This window comes from Schistocerca serialis, chromosome 5 (assembly GCF_023864345.2).
Source record: "Schistocerca serialis cubense isolate TAMUIC-IGC-003099 chromosome 5, iqSchSeri2.2, whole genome shotgun sequence".
NCBI lineage: Eukaryota > Metazoa > Arthropoda > Insecta > Orthoptera > Acrididae > Schistocerca > Schistocerca serialis.
In genome coordinates this window covers 631,926,661-631,946,598 of record NC_064642.1, presented here as the reverse complement: position 1 = coordinate 631,946,598, position 19,938 = coordinate 631,926,661, and the positions used below count along the sequence as shown (strand labels likewise).

The following is a 19,938-nucleotide window of genomic DNA, read 5'->3' as shown; positions in this document are numbered from 1 at the left end:
ATAATGGGCAAGGGCACTACATCAGTGGTGTGTGTATGAGTTGAGAACCTGAGTCTGACGGGAGGCGTGCTAGAGTAACCTGTGCAGTTGCGATGACCACTATGTCCAGATGGCACCACTTGTCACGTGATTAACCTGTGTTTTCTGGGCCTCAGTATTTGCTCTCCTCATGTCTTTCATGTTGCTGTAATTTGAATTAATGACAAGACTGAAATGATAAATGCCACACTGCCTGAGTTTGCCAGACACTCTTTCCCGTTTATGACTACATGTATTACAACGATGATCAGCTGCTATTTTAAACAGTATATTCATCACAAGTCAGCACGCATATCCCATTCAGAAAGATTTGATAGTAGCGACATATTTTCAGTACACTTTATCTATCCAATCACTTAAGTCCGAACACTTAAGTTAGTCTACATATTTACTACACATGAAAGTTTCATTACGAAGTAGTTACCAGTCCGTGTAATAATTCGCTGCATGTCTCATGCCTCCACATGACACAAATTTCAGTTTACCGCTGAGCCTCCTCTGTTCAGTCTAACTGAATAACAAAGGTAGCTACATTTTTTAAATTTGTCATTTTCTGTCATTTATATTCCCCCAACTAGGGGTGGACTGGCAGTGGCCAAACTGCCACTCTTTAGTTTTTTTTTTTTTTTTGGTCATCAGTCTACTGACTGGTTTGATGCGGCCCGCCACGAATTCCTTTCCTGTGCTAACCTCTTCATCTCAGAGCAGCACTTGCAACCTACGTCCTCAATTATTTGCTTGACGTATTCCAATCCCTGTCTTCCTCTACAGTTTTTGCCCTCTACAGCTCCCTCTAATACCATGGAAGTCATTCCCTCATGTCTTAGCAGATGTCCCATCATCCTGTCCCTTCTCCTTATCAGTGTTTTCCACATATTCCTTTCCTCTCCGATTCTGCGTAGAACCTCCTCATTCCCTACCTTATCAGTCCACCTAATTTTCAACATTCGTCTATAGCACCACATCTCAAATGCTTCGATTCTCTTCTGTTCCGGTTTTCCCACAGTCCATGTTTCACTACCATACAATGCTGTACTCCAGACGTACATCCTCAGAAATTTCTTCCTCAAATTAAGGCCGCTATTTGATATTAGTAGACTTCTCTTGGCCAGAAATGCCTTTTTTGCCATAGCGAGTCTGCTTTTGATGTCCTCCTTGCTCCGTCCGTCATTGGTTATTTTACTGCCTAGGTAGCACAATTCCTTAACTTCATTGACTTCGTGACCATCAATCCTGATGTTAAGATACTCGCTGTTCTCATTTCTACTACTTCTCATTACCTTCGTCTTTCTCCGATTTACTCTCAAGCCATACTGTGTACTCATTAGACTGTTCATTCCGTTCAGCAGATCATTTAAGTCTTCTTCACTTTCACTCAGGATAGCAATGTCATCAGCGAATCGTATCATTGATATCCTTTCGCCTTGTATTTTAATTCCACTCCTGAACCTTTCTTTTATTTCTATCATTGCTTCCTCGATGTACAGATTGAAGAGTAGGGGCGAAAGGCTACAGCCTTGTCTTACACCCTTCTTAATACGAGCACTTCGTTCTTGATCGTTCACTCTTATTATTCCCTCTTGGTTTTTGTACATATTGTATATGACCCGTCTCTCCTTATAGCTTACCCCTACTTTTTTCAGAATCTCGAACAGCTTGCACCATTTTATATTGTCGAACGCCTTTTCCAGGTCGACAAATCCTATGAAAGTGTCTTGATTTTTCTTTAGCCTTGCTTCCATTATTAGCCGTAACGTCAGAATTGCCTCTCTCGTCCCTTTACTTTTCCTAAAGCCAAACTGATCGTCACCTAGCACATTCTCAATTTTCTCTTCCATTCTTCTGTATATTATTCTTGTAAGCAGCTTCTATGCATGAGCTGTAAGCTGATTGTGCGATAATTCTCGCACTTGTCAGCTCTTGCCGTCTTCGGAATTGTGTGGATGATGCTTTTCCGAAAGTCAGATGGTATATCGCCAGACACATATATTCTACACACCAACGTGAATAGTCGTTTTGTTGCCACTTCCCCCAATGATTTTAGAAATTCTGATGGAATGTTATCTATCCCTTCTGCCTTATTTGACCGCAAGTCCTCCAAAGCTCTTTTAAATTCCGATTCTAATACTGGATCCCCTATCTCTTCTAAATCGACTCCTGTTTCTTCTTCTATCACATCAGACAAATCTTCACCCTCATAGAGGCTTTCAATGTATTCTTTCCACCTATCTGCTCTCTACTCTGCATTTAACAGTGGAATTCCCGTTGCACTCTTAATGTTACCACCGTTGCTTTTAATGTCACCAAAGGTTGTTTTGACCTTCCTGTATGCTGAGTCTGTCCTTCCGACAATCATATCTTTTTCGATGTCTTCACATTTTTCCTGCAGCCATTTCGTGTTAGCTTCCCTGCACTTCCTATTTATTTCATTCCTCAGCGACTTGTGTTTCTGTATTCCTGATTTTCCCGGAACATGTTTGTACTTACTCCTTTCATCAATCAACTGAAGTATTTCTTCTGTTACCCATGGTTTCTTCGCAGCTACCTTCTTTGTATCTATGTTTTCCTTCCCAACTTCTGTGATGGCCCTTTTTAGAGGTGTCCATTCCTCTTCAGCTGTACTGCCTACTGCGCTATTCCTTATTGCTGTATCTATAGCGTTAGAGAACTTCAAACGTATCTCGTCATTCCTTAGTACTTCCACATCCCACTTCTTTGCATATTGATTCTTCCTGAGTAATGTCTTGAACTTCAGCCTACTCTCCATCACTACTATATTGTGATCTGAGTCTATATCTGCTCCTGGGTACGCCTTACAATCCACTATCTGATTTCGGAATCTCTGTCTGACCATGATGTAATCTAATTGAAATCTTCCCGTATCTCCCGGCCTTTTCCAAGTATACCTCCTCCTCTTGTGATTCTTGAACAGGATATTCGCTATTACTAGCTGAAACTTGTTACAGAACTCAATTAGTCTTTCTCCTCTTTCATTCCTTGTCCCAAGCCCATATTCTCCTGTAACCTTTTCTTCTACTCCTTCCCCTACAACTGCATTCCAGTGGCCCATGACTATTAGATTTTCATCCCCCTTTACATACTGCATTACCCTTTCAATATCCTCATACACTTTCTCTATCTGTTCATCTTCAGCTTGCGACGTCGGCATGTATACCTGAACTATCGTTGTCGGTGTTGGTCTGCTGTCGATTCTGATTAGAACAACCCGGTCACTGAACTGTTCACAGTAACACACCCTCTGCCCTACCTTCCTATTCATAACGAATCCTACATCTGTTATACCATTTTCTTCTGCTGTTAATATTACCCGATACTCATCTGACCAGAAATCCTTGTCTTCCTTCCACTTCACTTCACTGACCCCTACTATATCTAGATTGAGTCTTTGCATTTCCCTTTTCAGATTTTCTAGTTTCCCTACCGCGTTCAAGCTTCTGACATTCCACGCCCCGACTCGTAGAACGTTATCCTTTCGTTGATTATTCAATTTTTTTCTCATGGTAACCTCCCCCTTGGCAGTCCCCTCCCGGAGATCCGAATGGGGGACTATTCCGGAATCTTTTGCCAATGGAGAGATCATCATGACACTTCTTCAATTACAGGCCACATGTCCTGTGTATACACGTTACGTGTCTTCAATGCAGTGGTTTCCATTGCCTTCTGCATCCTCATGTCGTTGATCATTGCTGATTCTTCCGCCTTTAGGGGCAATTTCCCACCCCTAGGACAAGAGAGTGCCCTGAACCTCTATCCGCTCCTCCGCCCTCTTTGACAAGGCCGTTGGCAGAATGAGGCTGACTTCTTATGCCGGAAGTCTTCGGCCGCCAATGCTGATTATTTATCAAAATTGAGGCAGTGGCGGGGATCGAACCCGGGACCGAAGACGTTTTTGATTATGAATCAAAGACGCTACCCCTAGACCAGGGTACTACCTCTTCAGCTATTCTAAGACAAAATAATTTGCAATTTTAATAAAAAACTTTTAGAAGTTAAAATAAGTTGTGTTGTTCGTGACGGAATATGATGACATGATGTACATTTCCTTTATTATGAACGTTATATGATGGGATCTTCGGCTGACTGTTAGTAGAGGTTCAGATATTGGAGGTATTGAGGTGATATTACATGGGAAAGGATTATAATATGTTTATGTGGAGAGGAAGTATGAGTAAACAAGTGAGATGTGGGTGTTAGGAGATGAATGGGATGCCTGCTGATCAAGAAAAGGTGTATTGGAGCCTTAATTTAGGATACAGTGTAACAGGTAGATTAGATTACAATTAGAAGGGAGGATAGATTTCAGAAAGGCATTCATGGTTTGAGAGGGGAAGGCGATTGAAATTATGCTGGGAAAAGACTTCAAGGATTTGGAAGTGAAGGCAAGGTGAGATATGTTGATAGAGGCCAGGCAGCAGGCCAGGGTTGGGAATCAAGTTTATTGGAGATGTGGGAGAGGCGAAGATGATCTACATGTTTAAGGAGGTACGGAAAATTCATGAGCTGGTACATGGTACAGGTAGAAGAAGGTGATCGGATGCAGAAACTGGAGTGGAGCGCATGACGTTCCAGGATTTTGACATGATGTTATGACTTCGGAAGAGCAGATGTCCATGTTACATTGACATAAGTAAGTTAGGGGCAGACGATAGTTTTATGTGTAGGATTTAATCCCTACGTTCAGCAGCTTAGTAGTTCTTGCAGTTTTAGTCTATTATGGTCCATCTTTTGGATGGTTTATAGGTGAGGGTTCTATGTTTTAGATTAAGTGTTAGCTCAACATACACTCCTGGAAATTGAAATAAGAACACCGTGAATTCATTGTCCCAGGAAGGGGAAACTTTATTGACACATTCCTGGGGTCAGATACATCACATGATCACACTGACAGAACCACAGGCACATAGACACAGGCAACAGAGCATGCACAATGTCGGCACTAGTACAGTGTATATCCACCTTTCGCAGCAATGCAGGCTGCTATTCTCCCATGGAGACGATCGTAGAGATGCTGGATGTAGTCCTGTGGAACGGCTTGCTATGCCATTTCCACCTGGCGCCTCAGTTGGACCAGCGTTCGTGCTGGACGTGCAGACCGCGTGAGACGACGCTTCATCCAGTCCCAAACATGCTCAATGGGGGACAGATCCGGAGATCTTGCTGGCCAGGGTAGTTGACTTACACCTTCTAGAGCACGTTGGGTGGCACGGGATACATGCGGACGTGCATTGTCCTGTTGGAACAGCAAGTTCCCTTGCCGGTCTAGGAATGGTAGAACGATGGGTTCTATGACGGTTTGGATGTACCGTGCACTATTCAGTGTCCCCTCGACGATCACCAGTGGTGTACGGCCAGTGTAGGAGATCGCTCCCCACTCCATGATGCCGGGTGTTGGCCCTGTGTGCCTCGGTCGTATGCAGTCCTGATTGTGGCGCTCACCTGCACGGCGCCAAACACGCATACGACCATCATTGGCACCAAGGCAGAAGCGACTCTCATCGCTGAAGACGACACGTCTCCATTCGTCCCTCCATTCACGCCTGTCGCGACACCTCTGGAGGCGGGCTGCACGATGTTGGGGCGTGAGCGGAAGACGGCCTAACGGTGTGCGGGACCGTAGCCCAGCTTCATGGAGACGGTTGCGAATGGTCCTCGCCGATACCCCAGGAGCAACAGTGTCCCTAATTTGCTGGGAAGTGGCGGTGCGGTCCCTTACGGCACTGCGTAGGATCCTACGGTCTTGGCGTGCATCCGTGCGTCGCTGCGGTCCGGTCCCAGGTCGACGGGCACGTGCACCTTCCGCCGACCACTGGCGACAACATCGATGTACTGTGGAGACCTCACGCCCCATGTGTTGAGCAATTCGGCGGTACGTCCACCCGGCCTCCCGCATGCCCACTATACGCCCTCGCTCAAAGTCCGTCAACTGCACATACGGTTCACGTCCACGCTGTCGCGGCATGCTACCAGTGTTAAAGACTGCGATGGAGCTCCGTATGCCACGGCAAACTGGCTGACACTGACGACGGCGGTGCACAATGCTGCGCAGCTAGCGCCATTCGACGGCCAACACCGCGGTTCCTGGTGTGTCCGCTGTGCCGTGCGTGTGGTCATTGCTTGTACAGCCCTCTCGCAGTGTCCGGAGCAAGTATGGTGGGTCTGACACACCGGTGTCAATGTGTTCTTTTTTCCATTTCCAGGAGTGTATTTTAATGTTCCAGTGAGGTATACGAGACTATTGTGGATTAATAGGTAAAGATTTCTAGGATGAAACAATCAGATGGTTTTTTGTATGACTTATTATTGCCTGGGTTTTTGCAGTATTGATGGAAGGGGACCACTCATCAGAGCAGTAAGAAAGTTGTCAAGATGAAATTGGGGAGATCATCAGGGTGAATGGAGGGTGGCATTGACTGCAAGAAGAGGTACACAGGAAGGGGTCGTTTTGAGAAGTCACTTGTGCATAGGATGTAGAAGAGCGATGAGAGGATGGATTCATGGGACAAACTGCAGTCAGAAAGAAAATTTGGAAGTGGATGCTGTGTACAGTGGAAGACTACTAAGAAAGAATGCAATTACGCTGATGTAACTGATCGGAACTGCGTAACAGTGGAGTCTGAATAGGAGGCCAGGTTTTTGTAATGCCTAGAGAAAGGAACAGGGAGGGACGACAACTGTTGTGCTGTTGGTACAGGAGGGGAACGATCTGGAGGAGATGATTACCACCAAACATTTTAGGGCTGAAGACACTCTGGTTAATAAAGAGAAGAAAGCGTTGTTCAAGGTGTTTGTGGGTGTGTTTGGAGAGGGCAGAATCAACGACCTTACTAATGGGTTGACAGAAAGAGGTTTCACTAGCAGGTTTGTTGTGCTTAGGAAAGAGGATAGGTTTTGAGGTCTTTCAGGGCTCAGAATAAAAACCAGCGTATAAAGGATGGCCTTATAGACGTTTGCTAGGATTCTTTAAGGTGATGGTAAGAGATAGTAATAGGGATTTTTATATTGTGTATGGTGATTGGTCTACTTAAATCCTTTCATGGTGTGGGGTGTAAGAACTGAAAGTTGGCAGAGGGAAGAGCAGTGAGTGTATGTTTGTGGCTGTGGACAGATGGAGCCATGGAATGGTCAAAGTTAGGACGATCAGGTATGGTGAATGTGTATAAGGTGAAAAGGTTTGCTTTTGTCAGGAACTGATTGTTGTGAAGGAGTGGGTTTTGCGCAGCAGAAGTGTGGCCAGCAAATCATTGGAAAGCTGTGTACTTAGCTCTAATGAATTTTGTGTATGTTCATCCATTAAATTACAGACATGTGTTTGTAACTGGTATGCCGGCGTGTGTTGATCGTGAGTGTGGAGGAAAGAATGATAGATTCCATGGGACTCTCTAAGTAGTTCAAGAGCTTGTAGAGGTGGAGGAGGCGGTTTGGGGTGGATGGAGCTAATGGGTGCATGGACAGCAGCAGCTTCGGTCAAAGTTTGATGTAGGGAGGAAGCAGTGGTGTCTGGATTTTTGGAAGTGACAGAGTGGTTTCCAAACTGGGTGACGGTATACTTCCACTAGGCATTCCAACAGAATGGTTGTAGTCTTGGCTGAGTTTGGGTGAGGCATTGTGTAGTTGGATCTGTTGTTGTGTGACATAGATTATAATTTACAGGGTCGCTTACAATCCGATCTAGGACCTCTCCATGCACGCATTCAATGAGGTAGTTGGATACTGCTATGACATTAGGAATGCAATTGTTGTGAGGGTAGGTGTTGTGCAGAAGAGGGACTACATCACCAGAAAGGGACGCAAAAAACTGACACCATCACATATGTTCAACTTGGGAATGGCTACATATATGTATGTCTGGGACAATGCTATAGGAGTAGTAGGACTGGACTATGAAGAGGAGGAAGTTGTGTGGGATAGAATGATTGGGGTGGATAATAAATAATGGCACAGGTGATTGTTAGGATGGTAAAGCAGATGGCAAGGATTAGGCATTTAGCACGATGACTGAATGGTGGTTGTGGCTGGACAGGGATTTGTTTAAGATTACCAATAGCAACTCAGTACAGGGCTAGTGGATGGAGATTGTAAGTTCCATTAAAGTTATTGGGTAACAAATGGATGATGTGGTGGGTTTGAATAAATGTTTCATTTAGATTAAATGAAATGTTAACATTATGTTGAGTGAAGCTTTTGGAGATTAAGGTATTGTTGTCTAGGGAACAGATGTTGGAGAAGAGGGCGTTACACTGCTGTCAGAAAATTATTACATTTACATCTACATTACTGCTCTGCAGTTCACAATTAAATGCCTCACAGAGCGCTTATCGAGTTAGAGATGGCAGAACAGAGATGTAGAGATATTTAAATTGTGAGTTTGGTTGTGATAGTAGATAGCTGTGACATTGAGATGGAGACGCATTGGGCAATTAAGGAGATTTGTTGGAGAGTGTGGGGACATTCAAAGGCACGTATACTTTGATGGACTATAGTTCAAAATCGGATTGTGTCTTCAACTTTCGGAGTGGGGCAGAGGGATGGATGTGATTCTCAGCAGTTCAGATGGGAACGAAATGAGTTTTTTGGGAGGAAGTTAGACTGTACATTTATGATAATATGTGGGTAGAGCTCATTGCAATGTATTACAGGTGAGAGGAGATTTGAGGTTGGGGTAGTATTTGCAAAGTTCCTTGGATTTACAATGTGGCCAAGTGAAGGGCGTTTTGCATTCATTGGTATTGTGATCATTGTATTCTCTGTAGTGTAGGCGTCTGATGGCTTGGAGTTGTGAGTTAGAACGTTCAGCTGTGTGCATCTTTAGGTACGTGAAAGCTCCATTATGGATAAGATATTTAATGGTGGCTGCTGATTTGGGGAATAGTTGGACTAGGTAGGCATGGACTGTGGTTATTGTGGATGCAGACTGCAGTGCGGATTTCTGCATCAGGATTGGAATTTATTTCCTGCATAACCTCCTCTACCACGATCTCAGGATTCATCCACCTTGACACAGCAGTTGTTTTGGATAGGGAAGAGAGAGGGTGGCGAATGTGGCATGGATACCTAGAGTTTTTTAGGGGGAGGGGTCAGGGTCTGTGGTTCCGATTTTTTGATTATTTGGGACTGTATTTACTCATTTCTTGTGTGTGTGTCTTTGGGTTTAGGAATTTATTTTCTGATTAGGATAACAGAAAAGTGGAGGTGGTTTGGGACTCATGTCCTCTTGGGATGTTAAAGCATGGTTGAGAGGGAGTTTTCTGAATAGGTATTGCGTTCTTGTATTCTGTGTTGTCTGAGCTGTGTCAAAGTACCAACCTCACTAGATCGGGTTCAGGCTGCAGTTTTTCGGCCGTTTTTCAGAGACACAGGCTAAGCGGCTTGTCTGTATAACCGATATGAGGTGTTGTAGAGGGAGAACAGAAGGAACTGAGTTGGAGAGCAGAGTTGCGGACATAGCTGGGTTCCCACGGGGCATGGCACGAATGTGTGCCACGCTTTCGTGCTTGATTTCGTGCCATGACAGGAGTGAAGCGATCAGTCGTGGGGCGTGGACAGTTCACACGGAGTGGAGTGTCAACGAAAGCATGATTCAGTTGATCGCGCGAAGCAGGCCATGAACGAGCTCCTTATCGAGAGTTGTGCTGTGGTGAGTTCGGTTTTTGCTACTGTTTTGGCACAGAGAATGAATCGGTTGGTGGAACCTCAAGAAAAACGCAAGAAAAGACAATGGTGGGTCAGGAACTGGATACTTCAAAGAACATCGAGGGCACATAATTTGGTTGACATGGAACTAAGAAACCATTAGCCTGAAGATTTCGAAAACTTATTACGAATGTCTCAGGCGCAGTTTGACTACCTTTTGGAACGCGTTTCACCTCTGATTTCAAAATCAGATACTAATATGAGACAAGCAGTAAAAGCAAAAATTAAACTTCAAGTAACTTTACGCTACTTAGCCACAGGGGATTCTTTTAAAAGTCTGGAATATTTATTTCGTGTTCCAAAGAACACAATTAGTAAATTTATACCTAAAACCTGCGAAGCGGTCCACAAGGCACTTATGGAATAATACAGGTAATTACAATAACATATAGTATACAACTTTTTCGTTTATTATTTTATTTGAATTTTCAACATAGTAATGTATGAGTATTCCAGGTCTAAGTACTTAAGGAATAGAAAGAAACAATAATACGAAAATGGTAGATCAGCATAATAATATTGATCATTAAAAATGTTACCAGCATAGAAAGAAAGTAATCGTTTGAGTAATAAAATAAGATCGACCTATAAATTTGTAAATAAGTAATCTGAGGAATCAGCTCTCATATTTGATTCTCGCTCACTTGGTAGTGTCGATTGGTTGGAGGGAGTTGGTGGTGGGCACATCGCATTTGTTATTTGTGACGTAATTGACTCTTGAAGCCTCATGGCAATTGGAGGCCCAATACTGCGTAGCATTGACGCAACATACTTTCCGAAATAGTCGTAGGAGTCCTCTTGGTTCATTACTGCAGTACGATTTGAAATAGCTTGTAATTTCTCAATCGCACATGGAAAAAAAAAAAAACGGTTTGGGAGGCCTGCAGAACTTTTTCGCCGATTTTTGATGATGAAGGCTGCGATGGAGTTGAAGGCACTTTTCGTTTTAGTGTCTCAGTTTCTGCTGGAATCTGTGATGTGCTTGGCGTGGTCTCGTTGAGATCGTCGTTATTGTAGGGGATGATGCGTTTCCGCTAAAGACTTATCTGATGAAACCTTTACAGTCAGCGTAACATGTCTCGACAGAAAAGAATCTACAACTATCAAGTTTCAAGGGCTCGAAGAGTTGTAGAAAACACTTTCGAATTTAGAGAATTTGAAAACCCAATATCATTAAAAATACAGTCGGTGGACAAAGTAGTACTAGCCTGCTGCTCGTTGCACAACTGGTTGCGGAAAACTAATCCCGCCTACAGCTCATGAGGTTTAATTGACTTCGAGGATGAAAACCATCGTATTTCCACTGGATCGTGGCGTCAAGAGGAAATTACTGGCGTACAGAACCTTCCGTAAACTGCTAACGGACATCCACGTCGACAGGCACAACAAATTCGGGATAAGTACCGTGATTACTTTAATAGTGAAGGTGCTGTGCCCTGGCAAAATGTACTACTCGGCGACGTTCCAAATACAGAACCGTAGAGCACATCAGTGTCAATATTGTGCTCAGTTATTTTGTACATGATTGTCTTCAACTAGTATGTGTCACAAAACGGCAAGCACGAGCGTGGCGTGACCATCTGCAGATAACTGTGGCCAACCAGGAACGGCGCACCGAGCCAAGCAGTGCAGCACCGGTGGCTACTGACACATTCTGCAAAGGAGACTGGCGGACTTCGCAGCTGTGGCGAGGTGGACACCTCGCGGACGGAAGTTGTACCCATTAGTTGCTAGCGGATTGGCAAGGCATCAGCGAGGACAGGGGGAAGTGCAGCTGATGTTCGACTACATGTTAAGACAGACGATAGATGAATAACCATTGAAGTGACGTATTTGCCGTGTGATTGCTCTCACGAATGTAACTATAACGTATTTAAGCAGAGTCAAATAGAGCTTTTTCCCGTAACAAAATTGCAGAAGTTTCTTCTCAACAGCCCTGTATGTTTTTTGGGGTCCTGAATGTCACGTTTGCTGCCTTGTAACGGGTCGCTTCACAAAGAAAAACGCAAAATGCCTCAAAATTGTTGCCTCTTTTTTAATTTTTTGCATGTATCTCGCAAACAATGCGTTTCCGAAGATGACCATTCCATACAAAATGAAGGTATAGAACATCTCCTACGAAACGCACTAGTCAGGTTCGAATTTCTGAAAAGCTGTATCGGCCCTAGAGCGCGCTGAAAAGAAGCGACTTTTTGGCCCTTCTGGGAAAATGTCAAAACGCCCATTTTCACCCACTACAATTCGAAAAATATACATGTTAACAACCAAAAAACCTACACCACGTGGAAGTACATTGAAGTTTCTACGAGAGGCGTCTGTAAGATGCAGTTTTCTGTGAAGAGACAAGGGAGAAAATCTAAAATTACGAATAATGCCATCTGCGCCCTAACTGCACTGCCTCCTCTACCACGATCTCAGGGTTCACCCATCTTTATCACAACAGTGGGGGTGAATTTCTTGTATGTGTGTCTTTGGGTTTAGGAATTTAAGTTCTGGTTGGGATAATGGAAAAATGGAGGTGGTTTGGGATTTACATCTATTTGGGCAGTTGGTGCATGATTAAGAGGAAGTATTCTGTATGGTTGCTGCTTTCTTGTATTCTGTATTGTCTGAGCCGTGTCGAAGTATAAACCTCACTTGATCGGAGCCAGGCTGTAGTTTTTCGGCTGTTATTCCTTCGACCAATCTATCTCTCATGGGGGCTATACTTTCGGTCTATTACCCTTAAAAGAGATTCTTGTGAATGAATTGATGGGTAAGCATGTTTGATGAAAACATTAACAAATTATACATATAACATATTAGGTAAATAACACTGAACAGAAAGATAAATATGAAATCTGTATGTAGTAATGTACATGTGTCATGAAATGTGTGAATGTCGAGCCCAGGTCTGAGTTATCACTTCTAGTAGGTTCTCCATCTCGAGAAAGAAGAAGGCATTTTGTGACAGAATATGGATACAAAAGATGGTAAGTTGTATCATGGACTATCGATCTATGAAAAAATACCTACAGTGTTGTCATGTGTGCAATTAGTTTACTCGTCTTCATTTAGCTATTGGTAGTCCATGTAATGTTTCTTGGGCACTAGAAGGTCCAGATGAATGGTCTTAGCTGTGGATGTCCTGGAAAAGGGTCAAGAGCTGTGGAAGGTCTGCAATCACAAGTGAGCTGTCGCTGTTCTTCAACTGAAAAAAATGTAATTTAATGATTAATGTTATGATAAGAAAAAATTTGTTTGTAAATATGCATAATGCTGTAAAGTATTACATGAAGTAATTCCTCCCATCACCTCAGTTGCTTCAGACAAGTGGTATTGCAAGGCACTCACTCATCCAGGCCATCTTCGTCTATAAATGAAAACTGTCATCAATGTTGGAACATGACCCTTCACATTGCTTGACATCGCCTATTCCCATACTGACCTTGACGATCTGGCTTGTATTTACAAGACATAAGCTGAAAAAGTCTTTGGGAGCTGGGGTTTCAGTATGATAATGAGAGCCAAGCCATTTTTTGTCAACTTTCTTCTCCCCTCCTCTCTCCCCCAACACTCATCTGTATCCAAGTGGTTTCCAATCCACAGTTGCACCTGATGCAAAACTCTGCAAGTGTGCTGTTGAGGTACAGCGTCAGTGGGAGACAGCTGTGTTTTCTGATGCCCTGCAGGCATCAGTTTGTGGAGTGTTTTAGTTGGGCAGTTACCAGCACAAATGTCAGTCAGAAATTTCTCATCACCAGCTATTGTTTCCTTTGGATGGGCTGAAGGAACTGTAAATTTAACAATGTATGTTTCAAGATTCAAATTTTTGGAGTAGCCTTTGAGAAATTTAACCTTGCCTTGGTTGAATGATGATGATGAAGAGTCACAACCACTCAATGCAGGGAGGAAGAGTGTACACTCCTGGAAATGGAAAAAGAACACATTGACACCGGTGTGTCAGACCCATCATACTTGCTCCGGACACTGCGAGAGGGCTGTACAAGCAATGATCACACGCACGGCACAGCGGACACACCAGGAACCGCGGTGTTGGCCGTCGAATGGCGCTAGCTGCGCAGCATTTGTGCACCGCCGCCGTCAGTGTCAGCCAGTTTGCCGTGGCATACGGAGCTCCATCGCAGTCTTTAATACTGGTAGCATGCCGCGACAGGTGCACGTGCCCGTCGACCTGGGACCGGACCGCAGCGACGCACGGATGCACGCCAAGACCGTAGGATCCTACGCAGTGCCATAGGGGACCGCACCGCCACTTCCCAGCCAATTAGGGACACTATTGCTCCTGGGGTATCGGCGAGGACCATTCGCAACCGTCTCCATGAAGCTGGGCTATGGTCCCGCACACCGTTAGGCCGTCTTCCGCTCACGCCCCAACATCGTGCAGCCCGCCTCCAGTGGTGTCGCGACAGGCGTGAATGGAGGGACGAATGGAGACGTGTCGTCTTCAGCGATGAGAGTCGCTTCTGCCTTGGTGCCAATGATGGTCGTATGCGTGTTTGGCGCCGTGCAGGTGAGCGCCACAATCGGAACTGCATACGACCGAGGCACACGGGGCCAACACCCGGCATCATGGTGTGGGGAGCGATCTCCTACACTGGCCGTACACCACTGGTGATCGTCGAGGGGACACTGAATAGTGCACGGTACATCCAAACCGTCATAGAACCCATCGTTCTACCATTCCTAGACCGGCAAGGGAACTTGCTGTTCCAACAGGACAATGCACGTCCGCATGTATCCCGTGCCACCCAACGTGCTCTAGAAGGTGTAAGTCAACTACCCTGGCCAGCAAGATCTCCGGATCTGTCCCCCATTGAGCATGTTTGGGACTGGATGAAGCGTTGTCTCACGCGGTCTGCATGTCCAGCACGAACGCTGGTCCAACTGAGGCGCCAGGTGGAAATGGCATGGCAAGCCGTTCCACAGGACTACATCCAGCATCTCTACGATCGTCTCCATGGGAGAATAGCAGCCTGCATTGCTGCGAAAGGTGGATATACACTGTACTAGTGCCGACATTGTGCATGCTCTGTTGCCTGTGTCTATGTGCCTGTGGTTCTGTCAGTGTGATCATGTGATGTATCTGACCCCAGGAATGTGTCAATAAAGTTTCCCCTTCCTGGGACAATGAATTCACGGTGTTCTTATTTCAATTTCCAGGAGTGTATGCTTGGTAACACTCTTCTTCACAGCACTTCCCACATGCTAGAGGAGCTAAGGCACTGTACCTCTCTACAACTTTAGGAAATATTAATTTGGAGGGGGAGAAGTTTGGAGACCCATCATTATGCCAATGGGGCGACACCTCCCCCACAATTGCGACATTCTTGTGAGCCAAAGGCAGGGATTCTGCTGTCCACACTATCATTCTGTCTGCTTCATCAGCTGAATGTTTGTAGGCAATTCCGCTTTCATTACATTTTGTCATCAGCATCGTGATCACCATACCCTTGTTTGTTGGATTCGATAGAAAATTTAGTTGTGAAACAGTTGGTCACATGGTGCTGCTAAATTCTATGTCCATGGACTGCTTTTGGTCAATTTACTCAAGCACTTCAAAGATATGGTAGTCTTCTATCCTTCTGGATACCCATCAAACATAATTGCGGCACTTCGATTGTATTTAAATCGTACTTAACGGATATATGAGTCCCAAATTTCTTGGATAGTATGTCCACTTGACCATACGAATCTGTGCGACAAGAAGCCCCCATCACTCACATATACTGTGCTGCTATCCAATAGTGTGGTGTCTGGAAGGGGTTTAAAAGTTTTGTACAAAGCAAAGCAGAATTTGTGCCTTTTCAACTGCGCCCTCATCAGACAAAGCTAGGGGATATGAAGCCAATTCATAGCTTAAGGAATGCTTTCTTCTTAGTCTGGTTGTTTGGCGACAAATATCCTTTGAAACAGAGTGGAGGCTTAATGGCCACAATTATTTCTTTATATTTTGTGTCCATATTATATCACTGAATACCGTCTTCCTTTTCCAGATGGAGACCCTACTCGAAGTGCTAATCCAATCCTGAGCTTAATAGTCGCACATTTCATGACACATCTACATTACTACACACAGGTTTCATATTTCTCTTTCTATTCAGGGTCATTTACCTAATATGTTATAAATATAATTTGTTAATGTTTTCATCAAACTTATTTCGCATTAATTCATTCAAAAGAACCTCTTTTAAGAGTAATACACTGAAAATCTAACGCCCATGAGAGACAGGCAGGTGGAAAGGATCCTCTGTAGGGCCCAGAAGGCATTTTTCGTATTTTCGCTTTGCTTTCTCCCCCTTATGAGAAAATTGAATGTTACAGACATCTCTTGTAGGAAATTTAATGAGCCTCCGCGTGATGTAGGCGTCCTTGATGATGACATGTGTATTTTTCAAGTTTTAGTGGGTGGGAGTGAGCATTTCTGACATTTTGACAGAAGAGCCAAAAAATCGCTTCACTTCAGCGCGCTCTATCGCCGATACCGTTCGTCAGAAGTTGAAGTCTGACTAGTGCATTCTGTAGGAATTTTTCTCTTACTTTAATTTTGTATGGAATAGACATCTTTAAAAAACATATGGTTTTCGCAGTATAAGCGCAAAAGCAAATAAAGGCTAGAATTTTGAGTTTTTTGTGTTTTTAGTTTGAGGCCGGCACCTACAAGATAACAAACTTAAAATTCGAGTTCAGCACCCCAAAAAACATATAGGACCGTTGAGTAAAAACCTGTGCAGTTCTGTTGCGAAAACGGCCGTTTTGAACACCAATTGACAGGACTAATTACAGTTCTATTGAATGAAGGTAGAATCTGACAGTCAGGAAAGTAGGACTCTTGACCTACTGTAGTGACAAAAAAACCATGTTCAGTTCTGCTGTCTTGTTCATATTAAGTCAGAGAGAAAGCGAAACGTTGTTTGAAGTTTTGTGAAACAGTCCAGTCAAAGAGGTGGGTAGTGTATAAGAAGTAACTTACTTGTGATTATCAAGCTTAAGTTGAATGTTGAGTGTATATTTTATATGGTCTTTTAATTACTTCTAAATATCTTAATCAGGATGGCTGGGCAGAGCCAACTCCATCCTCCTGAACATGAGACCAGTATCCTAGCAACTGCACTGCCCCATGCTATATAGCTTTTCAGGTGTTCAGAATAATTTCGCTGTTATGTCAAAGGATTTCATGAAAACATTTAAAGTGCTTCAGATCGAACAGAGTTCATTACTTTACAGAATCTCGTGTGATAAACAGTCAGTCCGCAATGAATTTATTTATTGCCTTTTGGCTATTCGCCACAAGGTCAATTTCTCTCAGTTTGTCTATTGATGCATTATAAGCAGCAGTCTTCTTATGCGGATCACTGCGTTCCTTGCTCTAAACTTTCCAGAAACGTGTGTGACTCCTATATATTTTAGTAAACTCGGCAATGAACTCTTTAGAGCAATGATGCATTTCAACCATTTGAGCATTAAGTGTACATACAAAAAACAGAAACATTTTACTGAATAAACAGATGATTCAAGAATGTTTTTGCCGACCGCTGTGACAGAGCGGTTCTAGGCGCTTCAGTCCAGAACCTCGCTGCTGCTACGGTCACAGGTTCGAATCCTGCCTCGGGCATGGATGTGTGTGATGTCATTTGGTTAGTTAGGTTTAAGTTCTAGGGGACTGATGACCTCAGATGTTAAGTCCCATAGTGCTTGGAGCCATAGGAAGGCGAGAACGTTTTTCGTCCCAGATTTGTTGAGATTTCCAGCACACACGCTGTTATTTGTCTGCACAGATGTGATTTGCTCAAAACCGCGACTCCAGCTTTCAGGTTTGTGCATATCTAATATGAGCGAAACTTTACAGCCTATACCATGCCCCATACGCTACGATTTGTTTCCGCAAGTATAATGCATGCAGAGATTTGCACCGACAAATCAAAGGGTGTGGGCCCAGCTTTTATTAAAATATCCCTCTGCGAGGTTACGATGTTTTGTCTGTGTGTTTCATATCATTCTTCGCCTTAAATGCCACAAATAATATAAAATTTTCATCGACCTTTTTATTTCATGAGATGTTGCAATGAAAAACTAATGTGACAGCAGCTTGGTTGCAAACTATTTGACACATGAAATTTATGTGCCACAAATCATTTTCAGTCAAGCCACATGTGACAGTTCGATCGCGAAGAAGTAAACATTCTTTCAGCATGATTAACTTTGGCAACTTTAAACTAGGCGCGAAGCAGTTTGAGTTGGTGCGTAAACATGAGAATCAAAATTTCAGTTCATGGAGACAAATTGTGATGTATACGATGGCAGTTGTAAGCGTTCAATTTGGTCAATGCGGCAATCAGATTGGACACGAGTTCTATTCGATGCTTTCAGAGGATGAACGAGTGAAAGTTGGAAGTGACTACGCGGAGTGTGACAGATGGTTCAGGAACAGTGCATTTCACAATATTCGGACAGCTAGGGCTGTTCTGGTTGATACTGAACAGAAAGTAATTCATAAGGTTTCAGAGAATGGTCTTAAGAATCGGTGTAATTGGCGTTACAGCACTGAAAATGTTGTGGCAAGTGACGGGGGCGCTGGAAATAATTGGGCTTTAGGCTACGTTGAAAGAGGACCCAAAATGAAAGATAGGGTAATGGAATGTGTGAGAAAGGAAATCGAGGAAGCCGACAGTCTGACAAGCCTTCTAATTATGGCTAGCTCGGCGGGAGGTACTGGTTCTGGTGTTGGCAGTTGCATTGCAGAAAACTTAAAGGATGATTACCCCAACAAACATATTATTAATATTTTAGTACTGCCTTACAAAAACGGAGACGTAATTACTCAGAATTACAACACTTTACTCACCTGTGCAAAATTGTATGACGTTTGTGATATGCATGTACTGTTCCAAAATGATCATCTGTATAAAATGGTTTCAAATCTTATAAAAACGAAAGATATCAACTTTAACGATTTAAATGCACTTATATCACTAAAAATGATGGCTGTATTCCAGCCTGTAGAGAGGGGTGCATGTTCCACATTGCCAGATATTGTTTCCCAGTTGACACCTCACCCAGGGATGAAGCTTGTAACTTTTAAGAGTGCTCCTCATACTTCGAAAGAAACTGCACAATACGAAAGCAGTTTCCTTTGGGAGAATTTAATACAGCATCTGCTACAATCATTTCGCGTGAGCTCTGTTGGAGGGCATATCATGAGTGACTATGAATGTAAAGCTCCATCGCGGCATTATAGTTCTCGCTCTTCAGAAATGAAATTTTCCCCATGCATATCAAATATGCTTTTTACAAGAGGGCCAATGCCAGAATTATCACGAACAGAGAGAGCTATGTTATGTGATCCTTTAATGTACAAAAAGTGGGTTCCTGCCTCAATGAGGTATGTCCACTGTCACAGCAATAAAAGAGTAATGGGGACTGAAAAGTTTGCCACCCTTGCATCTAACAATATGTTGATGTTCGTCCCAATTGATGAAGTACTTGACAAAGCATGGAATATGTATACATACAAAGCATATTTACACCAGTACAAGAAGTACAATGTAACAGAGGATGATTTTATTGTGGCCTTTGCTAAATTAGAAAGTATTGTCAAAATGTACAAAGACATAGGATAATCTATTTCTGGAATTTGTTAGTGATCTTTTTTTTCCACAGAAAAACATACTAAAGAAAACTTCCATAAGGGCATAATTGTTTTTCTTGTAATGAAATGTGTGTTGTAAATGTAGCACACCATTAAACAATATGCTTTCTTCATATAAATGTAGTATAGTATTAAACAATATACTTTCTGCATAGCCTAGTACCATTCTAAACTATACTGACAAAGAGAAATTACTGTTGTGAATATAAGCTATGTCAACATGGAAAGATGTTTGCCGTTTTATTTTTTGTTGGTGTTTGTAAATTAAATGTTGAAGCTAATCCAAATATGTCTTTAATTACACAGCTTTAAGAAACTATAGATTACAACCAACGTATATGTAATTAGGGACTTGTGAAACCTCATTAGAGGCAAGCTCATCTCACCCATGCAGCTGAACTTACTTCGCTGTCATTTCCTGTGAAACATTTACTGTTGAATTGTTTAAAACTTATCTTCAAGTGGACTGAGTTTGTAATTTCATATATGAAAGAGGTGGAGGTGTGAAACATTACTTAATAGTATGGTGTATTCAACAA

At 43.2% G+C, this 19,938-nt stretch overlaps 1 protein-coding gene across 1 annotated transcript; it reads left to right on the top strand.

Annotated features, from left to right (window-relative positions):
• Positions 1-17,965: 17,965 nt before the first annotated feature.
• On the top strand, positions 17,966-19,644 carry LOC126481285 (tubulin delta chain-like). The gene has a single exon (XM_050104924.1). It carries the CDS (start codon positions 18,039-18,041, stop codon positions 19,368-19,370), a length of 1,332 nt encoding a protein of 443 aa, XP_049960881.1. The 5' UTR covers positions 17,966-18,038; the 3' UTR covers positions 19,371-19,644.
• Positions 19,645-19,938: the final 294 nt, after the last annotated feature.